We start from the raw sequence: 20,720 nt of genomic DNA, 5'->3' as shown, positions 1-20,720 counted from the left end.
AGTTTGGCTCTGGTCTGGGAAACTGTACTGAGTAAACTGGATTTGGTAGACTTGAATTTCACATTCCGGTTTCACTGAAATGCCTGCTAGATCTTCAGCAAGTTACATAGAACATCCCCAGTTTCTGTCTGTAAAAGATGAGGTGAGGGACCAACAGAATAGCTCATTTAGATGGCATGAATGACTCAGGTTGTAGCCTGACCTGCACTTCACAGATGGAGAGGTCTGTGTTGTTCTCTCTCCCTCTCTCTCCCCCCTCTCTCCCTTTCTGTCCCTCCCCCCTCTCTCTCCCTCCCTCCCTCTCTCTCTAAAAGAAAAGGGGTCTGGGTGGTGGCACACCCATTTAAGCACACATATTACCAAGTACAAAGAGCTGGGTTCGAGCCCCCACTCTTCACCTGCAGAAGGGATGTTTCACAAGCTCTGCAGTTGTCTCTCTTTCTCTATTTTCCTCTCTCTCCCTCTCTGTTTTCACCTCCTCTCTTAGTTTCTCTCTGTCTTATCTAATAAAAATTAGAAAGGGGAGGGAAAGAAGAAATGGCCACTGGGAGCAGTGGATTCATTAAAAAAAAAAAAAAGAAAGAGAGAGAGAGAAAGAAAAGAAAAGAAAAGAAAGAAAGAAAGAAAGAGAAAAAGAAAGAAAGAAAGAAAGAAAGAGAGAGAAAGGAAGGAAGAGTCCAGCGGTAGTGCAGCAGGTTAAATGCACATGGTGCTAAACTCAAGGACCGGCATAAGGATCCTGGTCCCTGGATCCCCACCTGCCCCGGGGGTGGGGTGGGGGGGGAGGGGGTCGGGGGGATGTCACTTCACAAACAGTGAAGCAGGTCTGCAGGTGTCTATCTTTGTCTTTCTTCCTCTCTTGATTTCATTCTGTCTGATCCAACAACAATGGTAAACAACAGTGGCAACAAAAGGGAACAAATAGCCTCCAGAAGCAGTGGATTCGTAGTGCAGGCACTGAGCCCCAGTATAACCCTAGAGGCAAAAAAAAAAAAAGAAATTTGATCTTTGTTTTCCAGTTTACCTTTTCACATTGCTTACTATGATTTTTGAGACTGATTTACATTTTCTGGTTAAATTTAGACACTTGCCCTTTTTGCTTTCTTTCTGTACATTTCACTTAAGAAATACCTCTTTCAGGGAACCTGGAGTAAGCTAAATGAGGACCATTTGAGCTCCAGCACAAGTGGATATGAATGTTGATTTTTTTTTCACCACCATTAAGCTATCTCTCCAGCCCCTTCTGCATGTTGATTTTTTAATGATTCACACCTAAGACTTACACGATGTTATAATGAAATACTTTAATGTGGAAATCATAAAAATACTCCTTCTAAGTACTTAGTTTTGTGGTGCTCCCTAAAATTGTGATCCTAAGTTGAATGTTTGACTTGCTTCATTCTAGTCCCCACGCTGCCTTATCTGTTTCTCCCCTCCCTCTTAGTACTCCCCCTCCCCCCCCAAAAAAAAAAAAACTCCCCAGAGAAGCAGAAGCAGGAAGTAGAGATTCTTGAGTAACTAACAGTGATTTGTCTTCAAGGCAAGGATACATCCATGCCAACAGTTTCAGCTGACTGGTTCTCCACACATGAGTGGCAGGAATACGGTTCCTTTTCTAACTTCCCGTAGGGAAAATATATATTATGGAGTCTTAGAATATGACAGCACTGGCAAAAACCATAGAGATTCAAGTATAGAAATTGTGACATATTAGTCACTATTCTATGGTTGTAGCTCTCTTAATTGAGAGGGTATTTGTCATTCCTCTGTGAAACTTGCTGACAGCCGCTTGGATTGTTCTGAGCACTCTGGACCATGGCTTATGCTGTGAACTCATTTTGATTCAGCTCTTTTGTTCTAAAATCTACTTATGACAGATGTGTGCATATTGTAAAAATGCAAACTGAGGGGCCAGGTGGTGGTGCCCCTGGTTAAGCACACACATTACAGTGCACAGGGACCCAGGTTCAGGTCCCCGGACCCCTCCTGTAGGGAGAAAGCTTCACAAATGGTGCAATAGAGCTGCAGGTGTCTGTCTCTCTCCCTCTCCCCCTCCCCCTCTCAATTTTCCTCTGTCTATAATAAGTAAATAATAAGTAAATTAAATAAAAAATATTAAAAATGCAAACTGGTGAAAAACATAGCAAATGTAATATGAGTTCAAAAAAGAGTGCTGTGATTAAAATGGAAACTAAGTTACATGCTTAGAAAAGATTGGATGGCATTTTTTTTTAATTGCAATGAAATTAGGTTTCTGTAAGAAAACAAAATTTGGGGAAACATCATAAAAACCTGAGAGGGAAGCACAAGTGGCACAAGGTGCAGGGACCGGCGTGAGGATCCCGGTTCAAGCCCCCGGCTCCCCACCTGCAGGGGAGTCACTTCACAAGCAGTGAAGCAGGTCTGCAGGTGTCTGTCTTTCTCTCCCCCTCTCTGTCTTCCCCTCCTCTCTCCATTTCTCTCTGTCCTATCCAATGATGACATCAGTAACAATAACAATAACTACAACAACAATAAAAAAACAAGGGCAACAAAAGGGAAAATAAATAAATATAATAAAATAAAAAATAAATAAGCAAATATCTTTAAAAAATTAAAAATTAATAAATAAAACATTAAAAAAAAAAGAAGTGAAATGAGACCAAGCAACAGTCTAATGCTTCAGACATGCATCTAGATCAAAAGTTTTGTTTGAGTCGTTTCTGTGTTGTTGATATAAACTCTTATTTGGTCAGTGTGTAATGAAAACTTTTTCAAATCACTGTTAAAATCACCTAAAGTAAACATGTGATTCTTTATACAGTATTTCCTAAGCATCTACTTTGTGCTGATTAATTTTCCAGCTGGTTGCAGGAATAAAATATTCTGTGACATTCACTGCCAGGGAAACCATTTGTTCCAAGGATCATGACATAGAAATGATTGAAACTTGTAACAACAAGAACCTTGGGGTAAGTTGTAAAACAATGGTCTATTTCTTCCCCTAAAAACTTATTTGATATTTTCTACATACTTGAATATCTCATGAGTTAACATTCTCTCTTTTGTTTTGTTTTTTCACGGTAGCAAATTCTGGCCTGTGAAGCTGACATTATTATAGTATCTTTTGAAAACAAAGTCTTCCCTACTGTCCACTGTCATCCACTAAGCCTGGTATGGTTCTGAAAACAGTTTGCGGTCAACTTGGCTCATTCTGAAAAGTCAGGTTTTCTTGGGGGGGGGGGGGAAGGACCAGAGGTAAAGCAGAGAACTCCACTGTTACCTAAGAAGTTTGGAGAAATTCAGCTCTCAAACTTCAAACTGGATAAATCAAAGTCTGTATTTTTATGCCATCTCCAGCTCAAATTTGAAAAGCATTATTTTGCATAACCTTTCAAAATACTAAATGGGACTCTAGGAGTGGAGTATATATTTTCCTCACTGCCATGGATGAGAAATTAAACATTAGAAAGATGTAGAGCTCTTGAGATGAAGAATAATAATATGATCAAGTGCATCCTCTATGCCAGACACTGTTCCGAGGGCTTCACACACATTTTATCCTCACAGCTCTGTGAGGCAGATGCCGCTATGATTTCTATAGTACAGATGAGAAAAGTGAATCTAGTCGTATTTAAAATCAAACCAAGGGCAAATCAGAGTCCGTCATGTTGGCCATAAAGCAGATACATAGAGAGCCAGATGGTGGTACACCCGGTTAAGCGCACATACTACCATTAGCAAGGGCCCAGGTTTGAGGCTTCACTTCTCATCTGCAGTGAGGAAACTTCACAAGTGGTCAAGCAGGTCTGCAGGTGTCTCTCTCTCTGTCTCTCTCTCTCCTTCTCTATTTCCTCCTTCCCTCTCAATTTCTGATCAAATAAAATAGAAAATAAAATAAAATAAAAAGGCACCCAATAGAAGCTGACTTGTTTGAATCCAAAGACAGATTTCTTTTGCATCAAATATCCTGTTCTTACAAGTAGTGAAAGAAATCCTCATCTTCCAAATAAGTTGCCTCTTCTCCTTCTTATTCCCATTTAAGTTTCTGCCATGTATAGGCATGTATAGAGTCAGTATAAATATTATAATACAGGCTGGAGAGTAAATAGCAGAATGATTATACAAAGAGGTTCTCAAGCCTGAGACTCTAAAGCCCTAAGCTTAATCCCCCACATGACCATCAGTCAGAGCTGAGCAGTGCTCTGGTAAAAAATAATAATAATAATAATAATAAATATTACAATACAAAGGCTGCATTCCACACTTGTGAATTTGTGCTAATATTTTTAATATTCCAATAAAGTGATTCTGGGTATATATTCCCTATATACTTGGTTTATGAGACCACCTAGAGCCTTACAGAGGAAAAGCAATAGTGGTAAATAAATATATTTGGCAAGCAAGATAGCTCACCTGGAATCTTGGCCCCAGTACCATGCATGCGAGCCACACAAATCTAAGGCCCATTGTGCTGGGGGAAGGTTCTGAACTGTAGTGTCATTTCTTCTCCCTCTCTGTCTCATACTCTGTGTCTCTCTGTCTGAAAAACTAAGCTCAGAACAAGGAAGTCCATCAATAAAAACATACACATAGATTTGTTTCAATTAATAATGATGTATTATTCAATACTGACATGGATTTGCATAATCATAAACTTAAATGTTGTTCTGAGATTATATACTTTTCTGAAATGAAGAAAAGCTCACTAGTTTATAACAGACGTAATTGAGAATAATCAATTTCTACAAATTACAAGTTCAATCAAAAGAGGAAAAGGTATTGTTTACTACCATGTCTTCCAGAACATTAATATAGCATTAGAAATTATGCAAAGATTTACCCCATTCTAAATGGAGATAGATTTGCTAGATCTTGGTCGCTTATTTCTTCATTGATAGTGTGGTTTCTACGGTAATGCATTGGTCTTGATATTTTCTGTCTAGACTTCAATGAAGAAAAGGCCTCCAGGCTTTTCACCTTTCCGAGCAGCAGTAATGATGGAAACAACAGAAGGAAAAACTGTAAGTCCTCCCCACACTCCCATGACACCCGCACAAGATGAAGGACAAGACATAGACAAAGAACAAGGACCCACTCATGGTCAGGACTCGGGTCATAAAAAGAAAATAAAGCATGACCGTGGCCATGGCCAAAAGCATAGGCATGACCAAAGCCATGATCACATCAGGGGCCATGGCTTTGGCCATGGACATCAAAAGCACCATGATCATGGGCATGGGCATGGGCATCAACAGGAACCTGACTATAATCTTCAGTTCCAAGTGAGACCAGGTCTTGGCCACGGACATCAAGGGGGCCATGCCCTAGCCCATGGACACAAGCATGGCCATGATCATGGTAAACATAAAAAAAAAGACAAAAACAGTGAGAAGCACAATGGTTGGAGAACAGAGCATTTGGCAAGCCTTTCTGAAGATAGCACTACAGCTTCTAGACATACACCAGAGAATTCAGAGGGGCCAACACCCACCCCTTCTCTAGCTCAGCAAGGGGTAGCAGTTACCTATCCTGGCTTCCTTAATTCAGATCTCATTGCAACTGCGATGCCTAATATACCACCAACTCCCACAGAGACTGATGATGTTTGGATTCCTAACATCCAGATAGAACCAAATAGCCTTTCCTTTAGCCTGATACCTGACTTTCCAGAAACAGTCTCTCCCAAATGTCCTGGACGCACCTGGAAGCCAGTCAACAAAAAGGATCCAACTGTGGAAAAGGAAGAATTTTCTGATTTTGATCTCTCTGATGCCTTGTATTAATTTGTGCAGTTGTGGGTATTTCTTAACATGTCATCATCTCCCCTGCCCAGTGTCTAAATGTTCTGCCACGGTGCACCAAAGTCCATGAAACTTCAGAACAGCCTAGAGAGCAGTGGTGAGACTCTCACTGGGGTCACCATCAGTGCCTATTGACAGCACAAAACTGTGAATACAAGTATAAACTCAGGGTGCTGGGCAGTAGCCTATCTAATTGTGTGCACACATTACCATGCACAAGGACCAGGGTTCAAGTCCATTCTCCACCTGCAGGGAAGACACTTCACAAGTGGCAAAGCAGGTCTGCAAATATCTTTCTCTCTCCCTATCTCCCCCCTACTCTCTCAATTTCTCTCTGTCCTATCCAATAAAATAGTAGGAAAAAAAAAGGAAAAAATGGCCACCTGGAGTGGTAGATTCATAGTGCCGGCACCAAGTCCTAGTGATAACTCTTGTGGCAAAATAAACAAACAAATAAATTTATATTATAAAAGTATAAACTCTTTGAGTCTTCTTCAAAGCTTTCTAAGCTAAACCTTACTGATCATGTGATTTTCTTATAATATGTACCTTAACACTTACACCGTGGATTTTTATACCAAGAGTCTTGACATTCTGAAAAAACTGTGGCATCTGACCCCAAAATACATTTGAGAAAAAGGGCAATCAAGAAGGCTGAACTTACTAATGGGGTGAGGTTGGGGAATGTAAATCATACAAAATAAACAAACAAACAGAAACTCCAAGGATCAAAGAGGGATAGCAAGAAAACTAGTCAAAGAAAAGGAAGTGAAATAACTGTCTTTCTGTGTCTGAAATAGTTTAGTTTGTAACAAATAGCTATACCCACACCTGCCTGATAATTCTCTCTCTGGATGAGAGTGTCGCTCATAAGTCCATACATCCTCGTTACTCATTCATCTTCAGTCAGGAGTTTTCTGTTTATTTGTTTCCAAAGCTAGATGGAGTAATCCTTAGATTTCAACAGCTCTCAATTTAATGATGAGAATGAAAAACAACAGAAGTAATATAGTCAGACTTGCTAAGAGAAACGTTTTTGTAATTGGCAGATAAATAACAGAAAATTGAGCGTGGGGGATAGCATTAGTGGTTATGCAAACAGACTCTCAATGCCTCAGGCTCCCAGATCCCAGGTTCAATCCCCCAAGCCACCGTAAACCAGAGCTGAGCAGTGCACAAGGTCTTAAAGAAAAAAAAAAAGCAGTGCACTGGTCTAAAAATTAAATAAATAAATAATCAGAGGCCAGGCCTGGCGCACCTGATTGAACACACATGTTACAGTGCACAAGGATCTAGGTTCAAGCCCCCACTTCCCACTTGTAGGGGGAAAGTTTCACAAGTGGTGAAGCAGGGCTGCAGATGTCTCTCTCCTTCTCTGCCTCCCCCTTCCCTCTCGATTTCTGGCTATCTCTATCAAATAAATAAAGATAGAAAAAAATAAATAATCACATTTTCTCTATCCTATCAAAAAAGTTTTAATAGAAATAAGAAAATTTATGTAATTTTTGTTTGGAAATGTTATAAGAAAAACTTTTTTTCCTTTACTTTATAATCACATCTTTCTTCCACTTCTTTTCCTCCCTTGTTTTTTATTATCTTTATTTTTTGGATAGAGACAGCCAGAAATCAAGAAGGAAGGGGGGAGATAGAGAGGGAGAGAGACCGAGAGATACCTGTAGCCTTGCTTCACCACTTGCAAAGCGTTCCCCCTGCAGGTGCTTGACTAGGGGCTTGAATAAGGGGCCCTTGCGTACTGCTACATGTGCACTCAACCAGGTGTACCACCTCCCGGGCCTCCTTCTTTCTTTTTGATGGTACTAGGTCCACTGTTGGGCATGATTACACTCCTAACATCATTTAATTTTTTAATTTTTTATTTCCTTTTCTAGATAAAGAACGGGTGGGGGTAGAGAGAGTGTAAAACAAAGGGAGAGACACAGCATTTCTCCATGCTCCATGGAGCTGCCCCTGGTGCTGTGGTGCTCATGTTTGCTAAGGTGAGCTATGTCCCGGGCCAGTGATTGTCTTGAGTTGCCTTTCAATTCAAAGGAAGCAGCCACTTGTAATTTATTCCCTGCTGCACTTTTGCAGAATAGGGAATTAGGACTCTACACAGTTACAGTCACCTGTGGAGGCATGTGTACCTGCCATGTCCATTTCTATATGCATTTGACCCTCTGGATTTTGATTTCATGTCACTATTGTCTGTATTTTACATTTTAAAAAATCAATAATGTTGGGAAACAATATCTCACCTTGTCAACTGACTGCTCCTCGAGTAAACACTAACGTCAAATTAACGGAGTTTTGCTGTCCTTGCAGAGGCAGCTAAAGTCCTGCGAGTATAGGGGCCGAGCTCACAAGTCAGGGCCAGAGCCAACACCTGCAAGTGAGGTCTCTTGACCAAGGGGCAGAATCACCACTCCGGCCATGATAGCCCCAACAGCCTCTGCCAGCAGCCCTGAAAGGAAGAGCAAGAAGCTGGGATAGAACTTCACTAGATGGGGCATGGACTCTGGTGGTGGGAACTGTATGGAATTATACCCCTGTTATTTGACAACCTTGTAAATCATTATTCATAACTAATTGAAGAAGGAGATGGAGGAGAAGGAGAAGAAAAACTTCACTATAGAAGAATGCCATTTTAATCATGCTGTTGCTGGGTTAAATAAAGTTGTCTTAATTGCTCATCCCTGATTAATTCACAGTAGTCTCCTTTCAGCCAAAAGAAGAAAAAATAAAAATAAAAATATTCAGTTGGTAGTCTGGGAGTTAGCACAGTGGCCATGTAAAACTATGAGGTCCCAAGTTTGGTCTCCGGTATCACATAGGCCAGAGTGATTGCTCTGGTTATCCCTCATGACAATAAATAAATAAATAAATAAATAAACAAACAAACAAACAAACAATAAAGATAATAAATAAAGAAATCTTTGAAAATATGCAGAGAGCAAGGAGATAGCATAACAATTAGGCAGGAAGACACTCATGCCTGGGGCTCTGAGGTTCCAGGTTCAGTCCTCATCACCATCAGAGCTAAGCAGTGCTCTGATAAAAATGAATAAAAACTTTAAAAAGAAAGAAAGAAAGAAACAGAAAGAAAATGTTCACTACATCAGAGAGCCAGTACTATGGATCTGCCTTGGAGGGTAGAAGCTTCACTCATATATATGAAACACTGACAAAACCATAGGATAAGAGGGGTACAACTCCACACAGTTCCCACCACCAGAGCTCCATATCCCATCCCCTCCCCTGATAGCTTTCCTATTCTTTATCCCTCTGGGAGTATGGACCCAAGGTCATTGTGGGATGCAAAAAGGTGGAAGGTCTGGCTTCTGTAATTGCTTCCCCGCTGAACATGGGCATTGACAGGTCGATCCATACTCCCAGCCTGTCTCTCTCTTTCCTTAGTGGAGCGGGGTTCTGGGGAATTGAAGCTCCAGGACATATTGGTGGGGCTGTCTGTCCAGGGAAGTCTGGTTGGCATCATGGTAGCTTCTGGAACCTGGTGGCTGAAAAGAGAGTTAACATACAAAGCCAAACAAATTGTTGACCAATCATGAACTTAAAGGCTGGAATAGTGCAGATGAAGAGTTGAGGGGTCTCCATTTTATAGATAGCTAGTAGGCATATTTTAGTTATATTCCAAAGGACCTGTGGCTATACTTTTTTTTTTTTTTTCCCTGAGCCTGAAATCTGAAATGCAAGTGAATCCTAATTATTGTCTGAGGATATAATGTCATGGCTGGAAAAGACCAGAAAACTGGATCAGGGAGGAGAGTAGCTCTCACATATGGAAAGGTGTATAGATATTGTTGACTGTAAACCCCATCGATTTGATGTGATCTGGGGCCCATATTCAGCTTAGGAGCCTAAGTGACCTCTGCATCCCTGTAGATCTGAGCTCACATTCTGGTCTTAAGCATTCTTGTTAAACAAGGCCTGGGAATTTATTTGGGAGAGGGAGGGAGAAGGTGGGGGGGGCACATTTCCAACCACCAAGAACTCACACAAAGCTGTCAGAGGTTAGCAGGTCAGGTCATATTTTCCCGCCTTATGTTTCTTTCTCTTCTTTATTCCTTCCTTCCTTTCTTTTTTTTCCTTTTCTTTTTCTTTTTTCTGTTGCCACCACAGTCTTAACTTGTGCTCCAGCTCTGCACAATTCTTTCTTTCTTTCTTTCTTTCTTTCTTTCTTTCTTTCTTTCTTTCTTTCTTTTTCTTCCTTCCTTCCTTTCTTCCTTCCTTTCTTTCTTCCTTTCTTTCTTTCTTTCTTTCTTTCTTTCTTTCTTTCTTTCTTTCTTTCTTTCTTTCATCAAGGGTGAGAAGGCCAGCAAAATAGCAATTGGATAGTGTGTTTTGTAATGTGCTCAACCAAGGTATGAGCCTGGGCCACACCACATTTGAATGAAGCTTCAGTTCTGTTGTCTCTTTTCAATTCCTCTCTCTGCCTTGCCTCCTCTAGGTCTATAAAAGTGATAAATGAAGTAGCAAGTGAGAAGGGGCTGGGTGGTAGCACAGCTGTCTAAGTGCACGTGGTGCAAAGCGCAAGGACCGGCGTAAGGAACCCGGTTCGAGCCCCTGGCCCCCAACCTGCAGAGAGGTCGCTTCACAGGTGGTGAAGCAGGTCTGCAGGTGTCTGTCTTTCTCTCCCCCTCTCTGTCTTCCTCTCCTCTCACTTTCTCTCTGTCCTATCCAACAACAACAATAACAGCAAGGGCAACAAAAATAAGGGGGGAAAATGACTTCAGGAGCAGTGAATTTGTAGTGCAGGCACTGAGCCCCAGCAATAACCCTGGAGGCAAAAAAGAAAAATAGGGAGTGAGAGACAGAGAAGTAGAGACAGAAAGACATCACAACACTGCTCCATCACTGGTGATGCTCCCTTGTGCGGGTGCTCCTATGTGGAGATTAGGCACTCACACTTAATGCAGCATGATGAAGCCTGCACTCTGCTGGGCGACTCGTCTCCTAGCCCCATACCAACTTTGTCTTCTTCCTCCTCCTGAGGGGGAGTCATTTATCTTGCTTTATTATTCGTTTTTATGCTGCTGATCATTACAAAAAAAGAAAAACATGCTGGGAAATTACATCAACTAGTAGAACTTGGGACCTGTATTCCTGAGGCTCATGGCACTACTTATACAAAAAAAAAAAAAGTTATTTGCAAATATGATGTCTACCCAATTTTCACTAGTAGAAAATATCTTAATACAAAAAAGCTAAGGCAAATATTGACACTACTTTTCTGATCCAGCAAGAGAGATAACATAAAACCAGTGGAATTAAAAGTAAGAGATGCTTTTAATTTTCTGCAATAAAAGATATTTAATGAATTTTGGGCCGGATGGTGGCACATCTGGTTGAGCGCAAATGTTACAATGCACAAGGACCTGGGTTCAAACCCCCAGTCCCCACCTGCAGGGGGAAACCTTCTGAAGCGGTGAAGCATGGCTGCAGGGGTCTTTCTGTCTCTCTCCCTCTCTGTCTCCCCTTTCCTCTCAACCTCCGGCTGTCTCTATCAAATAAATAAAGATAGTGAAAAAATATAAAGATATTTGGAGTTGGGCAGTAGCACAGCAGGTTAAGCACACATGGCACAAAGCGCAAGGACCGGTATAAGGATCCCAGTTCGAGCCCCCGGCTGCAGGGGAGTCGCTTCACAGGCAGTGAAGCAGGTCTGCAGGCGTCTGTCTTTCTCTCCCCCTCTCTATCTTCCCCTCCTCTCTCCAATCTAACAACGATGACATCAATAACAACAATAATAAATAACAATAAAACAACAAGAGCAACAAAGAGGAAAATAAATAAATAATTATTTAAAAAAATAAAAAGATATTTAGGGAGTCAGGCGGTAGTGCAGCGGGTTAAGCACAGGTGGCTCAAAGCACAATGATCGGGAAAGGATCCCAGTTCAAGCCCCCCGGCTCCCCACCTGCAGGGGAGTCGCTTCACAGCCAGTGAAGCAGGTCTGCAGGTGTCTGTCTTTCTCTCCCCCTCTCTGTCTTCCCCTCCTCTCTCCATTTCTCTCTGTCCTATCCAACGATAACAAGAATAACTACAACAATAAAACAACAAGGGCAACAAAAGGGAATAAATAAATATTTTTTAAAAAAATTTAGTGAATGCCTATGTAGTCATTTGCCATGCTTGATGCTACCCTCCCAGAGTGTAATATAACCTCTACAAACACTCTGAGGTCTTCAAGATCACTGTTTTATCATTGTTTGTTTGTTTTTTTAACCAGAGTATTCTTCAACTCTGATTTATGGTAGTGCTGGGGATTGAACTAGAGACTGCAGAACCTCAGGCATGAAAGTCTTTCTGCATAACCATTATACTGTCTCCCCAGCCTAATCATCTCTTTTACAATGTGGAAGTTCTTGTGCCAGTTCCCTGTCCAGTGTCACACAGTTCATATATGAGGGAGCAGGTATTCAAACACATACCTTCTGGACTTCATTACACTATCTTGCCAAAGGCTTTATTATCAGTGTTGTCGTATGAAAAAAAAAATTCTCAAGGTTATTTCCTTTTTTTTTTCCCCCAGTCAGGATTATTGCCACAGTTCAGTGTTTATGCCACACTATTTTTTCCCAGCAGTCTTTTCTTTTCATTGCCCTGGGTGTTTTTGTTTGTTGGTTGGTTTTATTGTTTGGATAGAAAATAAGAGACAGAGCAAGAGAGGAGAAAGGGCAGGTAGACAGACATAATTCTAGAGATTCCTATGGAGGTGGGGGTGGGGAGTTGTAGAGCTATGGACTCTTGTATGTGCAGTGGTGCAATCTTACCACTCCTGGGTCAATTCTTTTTCATTCAGAAAGACAGAGAAAGAACATAGCACCAGAATTTTCTCCAGAACTGTGACACTCCCAGATAGTGGCAGCGCTGCAAACTGGATGCTGCCTAGCAAGGCACTGGTGTGCTACCTCTCAGCCCTGCTAGCTCTCCCTGACGGGAGGGAGGAGGGAGGATGCGGGGCACTCTCCCAGGTGTACTTTCTTCATCTTTAAAACCTACAGCTGTTTTGCTTTGCTTTGTTTTCTAACAGAGACAGAGACAGAGAAATTGAGAAGGAAGGGAGAGAGAGAGAGGGAGAGAAACAGCGGGGGCTGGGTGGTGGTACACCTGGTTGAGCACACATGTTACAATGAGCAAGGACCCGGGTTTGATCCCCTGTCCCCACCTGCAGGGAGAAAGCTTCATGAGTGATGAAGCAAGTCTGCAGATGTCTCTCTGTCTCTCTCCCTCTCTATTTCCCCCTGGCCTCTCAATTTCTGACTGTCTCTATCCAATAAATAAATAAAAATAATAAAACATTTTAAATAGAGAGAGAGAGACATTGCTTCAAAGCTTGTGAAGCTTCCACTCTGCAGGTGGGGACCCAGGGCTTGAACCCTGCTCTTTGTGCATGGTGAGTGCATACTCCCCTGTGTGCGCCAGCTCCCAGCTCCATACTGATGGTTCTTTTATCAACAGTGTGAAGTATTTAGACTTCAAGCCTTTATGCAATAAAATAACCCAGTTTTCTGTGACTTCACACCTACCTTCCCCCCCACCTCATTTCTTATTCTAGTCTTTTTCTTTTGTATTTTTTATTGATTTAAAAATGATTGACAAGACTGTAGGTTAAGAGGGTTGAAATTCCATATAATTCCCACTACCAGAGTTCTATATCTCATCCCCTCCATTGGAAGCTTTCCTACTCTTTATAGGAAAATGCAGAAGTTGGAAGGTCTGGTTTCTGTAGTTGCTTCTCTACTGGACATGGGCATTGGCGGGTGGATCCATACCCCCAGCCTGTTTCTATCTTCCCCTAGTGGGGCAGGGCTCTGGGGAGGTGGGGTTCCAGGACACACTGGTCACACCTACCTTCATGTTTTCAAATACCTTTGCCCTCCTCTCACCTACAACTAGGACTCTGGCTATGGAGTCACCCAGCTTCAGCTGGTTATGCTTTTCTTCAGTGCAGGAATTTGCTCTTGTTTAGTTCAATCCACATTCTTCACATTGCCCAGCAATGTGTTGCGCCTCCAGCAGAATGTATTCATTGGCTTCTTCCACATTCTACCTCTTGCTTCTAAGCCTAATTAAAAAAAAAAAAAGCTTGAGACTTGAAGGCTTTATTCAGAGTTTCCCTGACTCACGCTCCAGCCTGTCTGCTGGTGTTGTATGCCCAGACCAGGAAAGACAGGCCAGACCTCTGTGAGTCTTCTACAGGAAGATTTTAGACCATCCAGAAGACATGGTAACAACTCACTCTCCCGGAAGCTGTGTCTTTCCCTGTATCGGGTTAAATGATCACAAAGCAAAACATTGTCCCACACTTTCTAAAACCACTTTGGCTGCCCCCGGCTCCCCACCTGCAGGGGAGTCGCTTCACAAGTAGTGAAGCAGGTCTGCAGGTGTCTTTCTCTCCCCCTCTCTGTCTTCCCCTCCTCTCTCCATTTCTCTCTGTCCTATCCAACAATGATGACATCAAGAACAACAATAATAACCACAACAATAAAATAACAAGGGCAACAAAAGGGAAAATTAAAAAAAAACAAAAAAAGCACTTTGTCTCAGGGCTAGGCTGTAGCGCAGTGGGTTAAGAGCACGTGGCGCAAAGCGCAAGGACCAGCTTGTAAGGATCCCGGTTCAAGATCCCGGTTCCAGGTCCAGCTCCCCACCTGCAGCGGGGTCGATTCACAGGCTGTGAAGCAGGTCTGCAGGTGTCTATCTTCCTCTCCTCCTCTCTGTCCTATCCAACAACAGCAACCACTATGACAACAATAACAACTACAACAAGGGCAACAAAATGAGAAAAATGGCCTCCAGGAGCAGTGGATTCGTAGTGCAGGCACCAAGCCCCAGCAATAACCGTAGAGGCAAAAAGCAAACAAACAAACAAACAAACAAACAAAACACTTCGGCTAAATCATTTAAGGCTATTCTTTTCTCTCTTAAGTTTTGTAATTTCCATTTGGAACACAATTTTTTTTTTTTTGCAAAACCTAAGCGTATTTTCCAATATGTTCACATTATATAAAATGTAATCAAGTGATTAAAAACCGGGGTTGTGCATAACATGAGTCTAAAAGCTGACAATTTGGGCTAGTAAATAGCTCACATGGATAGTGTGCTGCTTTGCCAAGTGTTCAAAGCTGGTTTGAGTCCAACCCCCATTGCACTGAAAGAAGCCGCCATGTAACAGAGACACTCTCTCTGTCTCTGTTACTATCTACCCACAAATGGATACACACATATAGGCTGAAAATTTATTGGACTTCTCAAATTCTCCAGTTTTCTTACCTGAAATATTAAGTCAATAATAGATTTACATCATTGGCATATTATGAGACTTGGAAGAGATAATCACTATATTTGGCATCATACTGAAGACACTTAATAAAAGGTAACTACTACTATAATACTAGGATGTATATAACATTATTTTTCTTTTGTCATATCCAGGGCTTCATTGATGTGGGTCAACTTTTTCAACAGAAAAGAGAGAGAAAAAGAGATATCATAGCACTGAAGCTTTTGCTAGTGTGGTGAAGGCTAGGCTCAAGCCACTTTCCCCATGTAAATTTTTTAATGTATTTATTAATACTAGAGAGAGTGAGAGAGAGCAGGAAAGAGAGAACCAGAGCATCACTCTGGCACATGCAATGCCCAGCTCAAACTCAAAGCCTCTTACTCAAGTGTCCAAAACTTTATCTACTGCATCACCTCTCAACCACCCAGTTGAACTCTATTATTGCCCCAGCATAGTACTTTTAGAGTTTAACTGTAAAGAATAACATGTTTTGTTAGACAGAAGCTGTGTTTCTTATAGCATACATCCCTTTTCAACTTTGTTTATATTAAGTATTCAAATATTGCACTCAGTCCCAAACAAATGGCTGGTAGTATCTACTCCCTCACTTCTATTTCCACAGGTTCTCAACCTTGGATGCACCTAGGGAGCTCTAAGACACTTCGGTTCCAATCTCTGGGTGTAGTCCTGAACCATAGCGCATTTCATAAGTTCTCTGTTGGTTTCATGCAAGGGTGAGAACAATGACTGTCTTTTTTGTCTTACTTACGCAGTTTTACATTGTTCTACTTCATTAAGATTTTCAAGATGGCAGCTGTGGTCCATCCTCTGCTAAGAGTCTCTAAGTGTATAATGACATCATCTAGAACCTGATGGCTCAACAGAAGACAAACAAGGTCTGTGACATTTGCTGTCCTGAAAGATAATGAGCTCAGGCTGGGCAGTGGCACACTTGGTTAAGGGCACGTCACTATGCTCAAGGGCCCAGGTTTGAGCCTCTACCCCTCACCTTCAGGGAGAAGCTTCTTGAGTGGTAAAGCAGGTATTGCAGGTATCTATCTCTCTATATATATACCCCCCTCAATTTCTCAATTTCTCTCTGTCCTATCAAATAAATATTAAATAGGGGAGGTGGCCACCAGAAATGGTGAAATTATGCAAGCATTGAGGCCCAGCATAATTCCAGTAACAAAAAATTATAATAATCTGATGCCTTTCCTGCTTTTACTTTCCCTGAACAACCCCTATCACCCAGTTCTGAAATCCACCCTGAAAACATGATGCTACTGCTAGTGGGAATGTAAATTGGTCCTGTGGAGAGCACTCTAAAGAATCCTCACAAGGCTAGAAATAGACCTACCCAATGACTCAGCAATCCTAAGGAAACAAATATACCCATCCAAAAAGATCTGTGTATAGCTATGTTCATAACAACACAAATTGTAATAGCCAAAACCTGGAAGCAACCTAGGTATCCAACAACAGATGAGTGGCTGAGAAAACTGTGGTCTATATACATAATTCACAATAATGAATTCACCTTCTTTGTCCCACCTTGGATGGAGCTTAAAGAAATTATACTAAGTGAAATGAGCCAGAAAGAAGGATGAATATGGGATGATCTCGCTCATAGAGAGAAGCTGAGAAAGAAGAACAGAAAAGGAAACACAAAGCAGAACATAGACTGGGTTTGGAGTATTGCATCAAAGTAAAAGATTCTGGGGGGCGGGGTTGAGGAAACACATGAAGGTAGGAACGGTGTTAATCTATACTCCTATTAATGTATAATCCTACAAATCACTATTTACTCAGTATGTCACAGGAAAATAGATTGACTGTATCAAGTTTTTTAAATACATCAATTTCAATTCTGAGCATATAATCTTTTAGTCTAAGCACTTGATGTTTCAAATTTGTGAACTGACTGAATTCAGACACTGGGCTTAAATTGTTAAAGCATTTCTAAAAATAACTTTTTTTTTTGCCTCCAGGGTTATTGCTGGGGCAAAGTGCCAGCCCTAGGATCTACTGCTTCTGGAGGCTATTTTTCCCAATGGAAGCAAGTTTCCAATGGAGGGGATGGGACACAGAATTCTGGTGGTGGGAACTTTGTAGAATCGTACCTCTGTTATCTTACAATCTTGGTAATCATTATTAACCTACTATTTAAAAATAATGCTAATTGCAACATGCTAACAACTTTATGCTTATTGTATTGCTACATATATATTGATAATAGCCAGAGTGCATAACTGTAAACTGTAACATTGAAACTAAGGTTATTCATATTTGAACACCTATTTAAATATTGGAATTCAATATTAACTTTCTTTTTTTCTCTTTATTTTGTGGAGGTCATGGGGAGATGGGGCAGTGGGGAGTCAGGGTCTTGTACCTGCATAAGGGCAGTTGCACATGCCATGGCTCTAAGGCCATACCTCACATACTCCTTCTATGCTATATGAAGTGTTGAATTTCGCCTCAGGTCACCGCTGTACTTTTCCCAAACTATGAGATGGGTACTATTTCCATCATCAGTTTCTCAAATCCATACTTGTGGTCTGTAAGGGTCTGCTGACCATAGTTATTCATTAACTTCTGACCCTTTACCAGACCCCTTACGTCAGAGAGCGGGAGCTGTAACCAAGGAGAGCATGAGAAACTGCGCATAGCTAGACAGCATGGCTCTAAACAAGAAAGTGGACCAGCAGTACAAGCATGTAACTAAAAGTATCAGACAAAGATACAATCAGGGGATTCCAATAACAAACACCAGACAACATGAAGTCAGGGTCTCCAACACTTTTATGACCATAGATTCATTTCCTATAAAATATTTTCTTTTCTTGCTACCAGGATTGTTCTGGGTCTGTAGGATGAATCTACAACTCCTGATGACCATTTGTTCCTTGGGGTTTTTGTTTTTGTTTTTCCTTTTTACTCAGTAAGACAGAAAGAAAATGAGAAGAGCGAAAGGTGATAAAGCAGGAAAGAAAGACACCTGCAACCGTGCTCCACAGCTCCTAAAGCTTCTTGAACCTAAAGGGAGGTTCAAGACCCTGGTCCCCATCTGCAGGGGGAAAGTTTTGCAAGTGGTGAAGCAGTGCTGCAGGTGTCTCTCTGTTCCTCTCCCTCCCGACCACTCCCTTCCTTCTCTATTCAATAGAGTAACACAATTTTTTAAAAGAAAAGAATATTGTAATTACAAAAAAAAAAAAAAAAGAACAATGTTCAGCCCATATTTGTCCCTCTTCCCTTCTATAAATATTTACTTTATATATTACATATCATGGGGAAATAGAGAGGGAGGAGGAGAGAGGAGCTGAGAAATATTCTGGTCTGTGTAGTACCAGGAATCAGACCAAAAACCTTAGGTGTGAAAGTCTGATCTCTACCAGTTGAGCTACATTCCCAGCTGCAACTCCTTTTTTCCAGGGGCTACTGGGGGGGGGGAGGGCTGAATCTGCAGAGCTAGACACCTATCAACAGTAATAAAGTCAGACCTTCTTTCTTGAGATCTGGGAGTAGAGGTTAAGACCTGAAGGCTTCTGTATGAGCTAGCCCATGTCTTTAGTCTATTCGTAGACCTCCTTTCTCCCTTTTTTTATTTAATTTTTTGGTTTTTTTATAGTTTTATATTAGAGAATTACATGTCGACAGGGGTTTAAATCCACACCATTCATACCACCAGAGTTCTGAATCTTCACTCTCTCCACTGCAATCCACCACAGTTCCCCTAAAGTTGTAGACATGGGCCAACCATCTTCTCTACAACTATCTGTCCACATTTATACATACTGGCCCTTTCTTTTACTGATTCAATCCTCTCTTCCCCTCTAGGCCACTCATGGCATCATAACTGCTACCACATGCCCCACTCCTTTCCCTTCTCTCTCTCTTGGGGCTGACAGAGCTGGATGTTGGGGCCCTCTTATATTCATCCTGTCACTTCTCCTCCACTGGGAGTGTGGGGAGCAGAAGGTAGGTGTTCTAGATTCTGTAACTGCTTCTCTGATGAACATGGGCATTGACAGTTTGATCCATATCCCCAGCCCTGTCTCTGTCTTTCCCCACTAGACCAGAGCTCTGGAGATGTGAGGGTCTAGGACACATTGGTGAGGTCATCTGACCAGAAAAGTCGGGATGGAGTCATAGTAGCATCTCAGCCTGGTGTCTGGAAGGTGGCATGACCTAAGTTGAGACAAGATGGTTAATGAACAGGAACTAGAAAGTAGGATCATAATAGGTGAGATTAGGGATTTTAGGATAGAAGAAATCTAGAAGAAATATTTTAGGCATGTTCCTGGGGGCATACAAGTATAGTAGTTTTGCTTGAGTTTGGTAACTAGCCTGAGATTGGATGAGAAGATTGTCTGAGAGAATGGTGTCAGAGTGGAGAAAAGGACTAGAAAGTTGGATTAGGAAAGGGAGAAGCTCACATTCTTATAAAAAAAATTTTTTTGTGGCTAAAATTAACTATTTACCTCCATCCACCTGCTCCAGGGCCCATATGTAAATGCATATTTATATTTAGTTGTCAAAGCCTGTGTAACTCTTAAGTGTCTATTTGTCACTATTTGTAAGTCCCTACTGGTCTGAGCTTATAACTCATGGTCACATCTGAGGTACATTGCAGGCTGCACTCATTTCAGGACCAGTTCTTTTCAAGTGACAGGGTAGGATACCAGTAGCCTTCCTTCAGAGACTGGGGTTATCCCTACCGTAGACCTCCTTTCTCAAATAGCTTATCAAGAAAGTTTTGAGACCAGGCGGTGGTGCATCTGGTTAAGCACACATATTACAGTGTGCAAGATCCCGGGTTCAAGCCCCTGGTCCCCACCTCCAAGGGGAAAGCTTCACGAGTGGTGAAACAAGTATGGAGGTGTCTCTCTGTCTCTCCCCCTCCCGACCTCTCCCCCTCAATTTCTCTATCAAATAGGTAAGTAAATAAAAATAATTTTTAAAAAAGAAAGTTTCTTAGGTTTGGTGAGTGACAGACACCCAGAGAAAAGAAGGATTGATGGAGAATGAAAGGTTTCACTCAGCCCATATCTCTTTAGTTTCTACCCTATCTCTTCCACCTCAGAAGAATTTTTCTTTCTAAAAACATGTGAAGAGGTTGAAGTGGAGAACTGGAGACCAGCTACAGTAGACCCATATTATAGCTTTAGTTGTGTCGATGTTCCGGTTGGGACTGCCAGAGCGAGCCCTCTGTACTGGCTACCCAGCATGTAGCGTGGGTGTGCACAGACAATTTCTCTGCAGCTAGACTTCCTGCAGGGAAATTGTATTCAAGCATGCTTAAATATTGTCCTTTCTGCTGTGCTGTTCTTACAAATAGTGACCTTTCTAAATTACCTTGGGAAAGTTAAACATGAATAATACTGATGACTGGGGGGAGAGTGAGAGAGAGAGAGAGAGTGTAGGTGTTTTTTCCTTCTATATTGGATTCTGCTCCAATTTGTTATGCAAAGTTATGCAATTGCCTGGAAATATACTTTTTGCCCCCACACTTTTCCAGAACTCAGGTCAACAGCCCCAGTGCTATAATGTTCCAGCCTGGAATCTGATTGGATAACCCAGAAGGTTCATTTACTTTTAAATAGGTCTAATAGTATATAATAGTGGAACTC

The 20,720-nt window shown here is 41.6% G+C and overlaps 1 protein-coding gene across 2 annotated transcripts in view; it reads left to right on the top strand.

Annotated features, from left to right (window-relative positions):
• Positions 1 to 8,473, top strand: part of LOC103110602 (kininogen-1-like) — a 36,516-nt gene extending 28,043 nt beyond the window's left edge. The window contains exons 8-11 of one of the 2 annotated variants that reach the window (XM_007519763.3): positions 2,844 to 2,951; positions 3,067 to 3,153; positions 4,926 to 5,003; positions 8,106 to 8,473. In XM_007519763.3, coding sequence (XP_007519825.2) covers positions 2,844 to 2,951; positions 3,067 to 3,153; positions 4,926 to 5,003; positions 8,106 to 8,186 — 354 coding nt within the window. In that variant the 3' untranslated portion in view covers positions 8,187 to 8,473. Of the gene's footprint in view, positions 1 to 2,843; positions 2,952 to 3,066; positions 3,154 to 4,925; positions 6,263 to 8,105 lie in introns of those variants that run through there. The other variant, XM_016186715.2, reaches the window with a different exon arrangement.
• The last annotated feature ends 12,247 nt before the right edge of the window (positions 8,474 to 20,720 follow it).

Source organism: Erinaceus europaeus, chromosome 9 (genome assembly GCF_950295315.1).
Source record: "Erinaceus europaeus chromosome 9, mEriEur2.1, whole genome shotgun sequence".
Classification (NCBI taxonomy): domain Eukaryota; kingdom Metazoa; phylum Chordata; class Mammalia; order Eulipotyphla; family Erinaceidae; genus Erinaceus; species Erinaceus europaeus.
The sequence above is the reverse complement of the archived record's forward strand: the minus strand, read 5'-3'. Positions and strand labels throughout refer to the sequence as shown.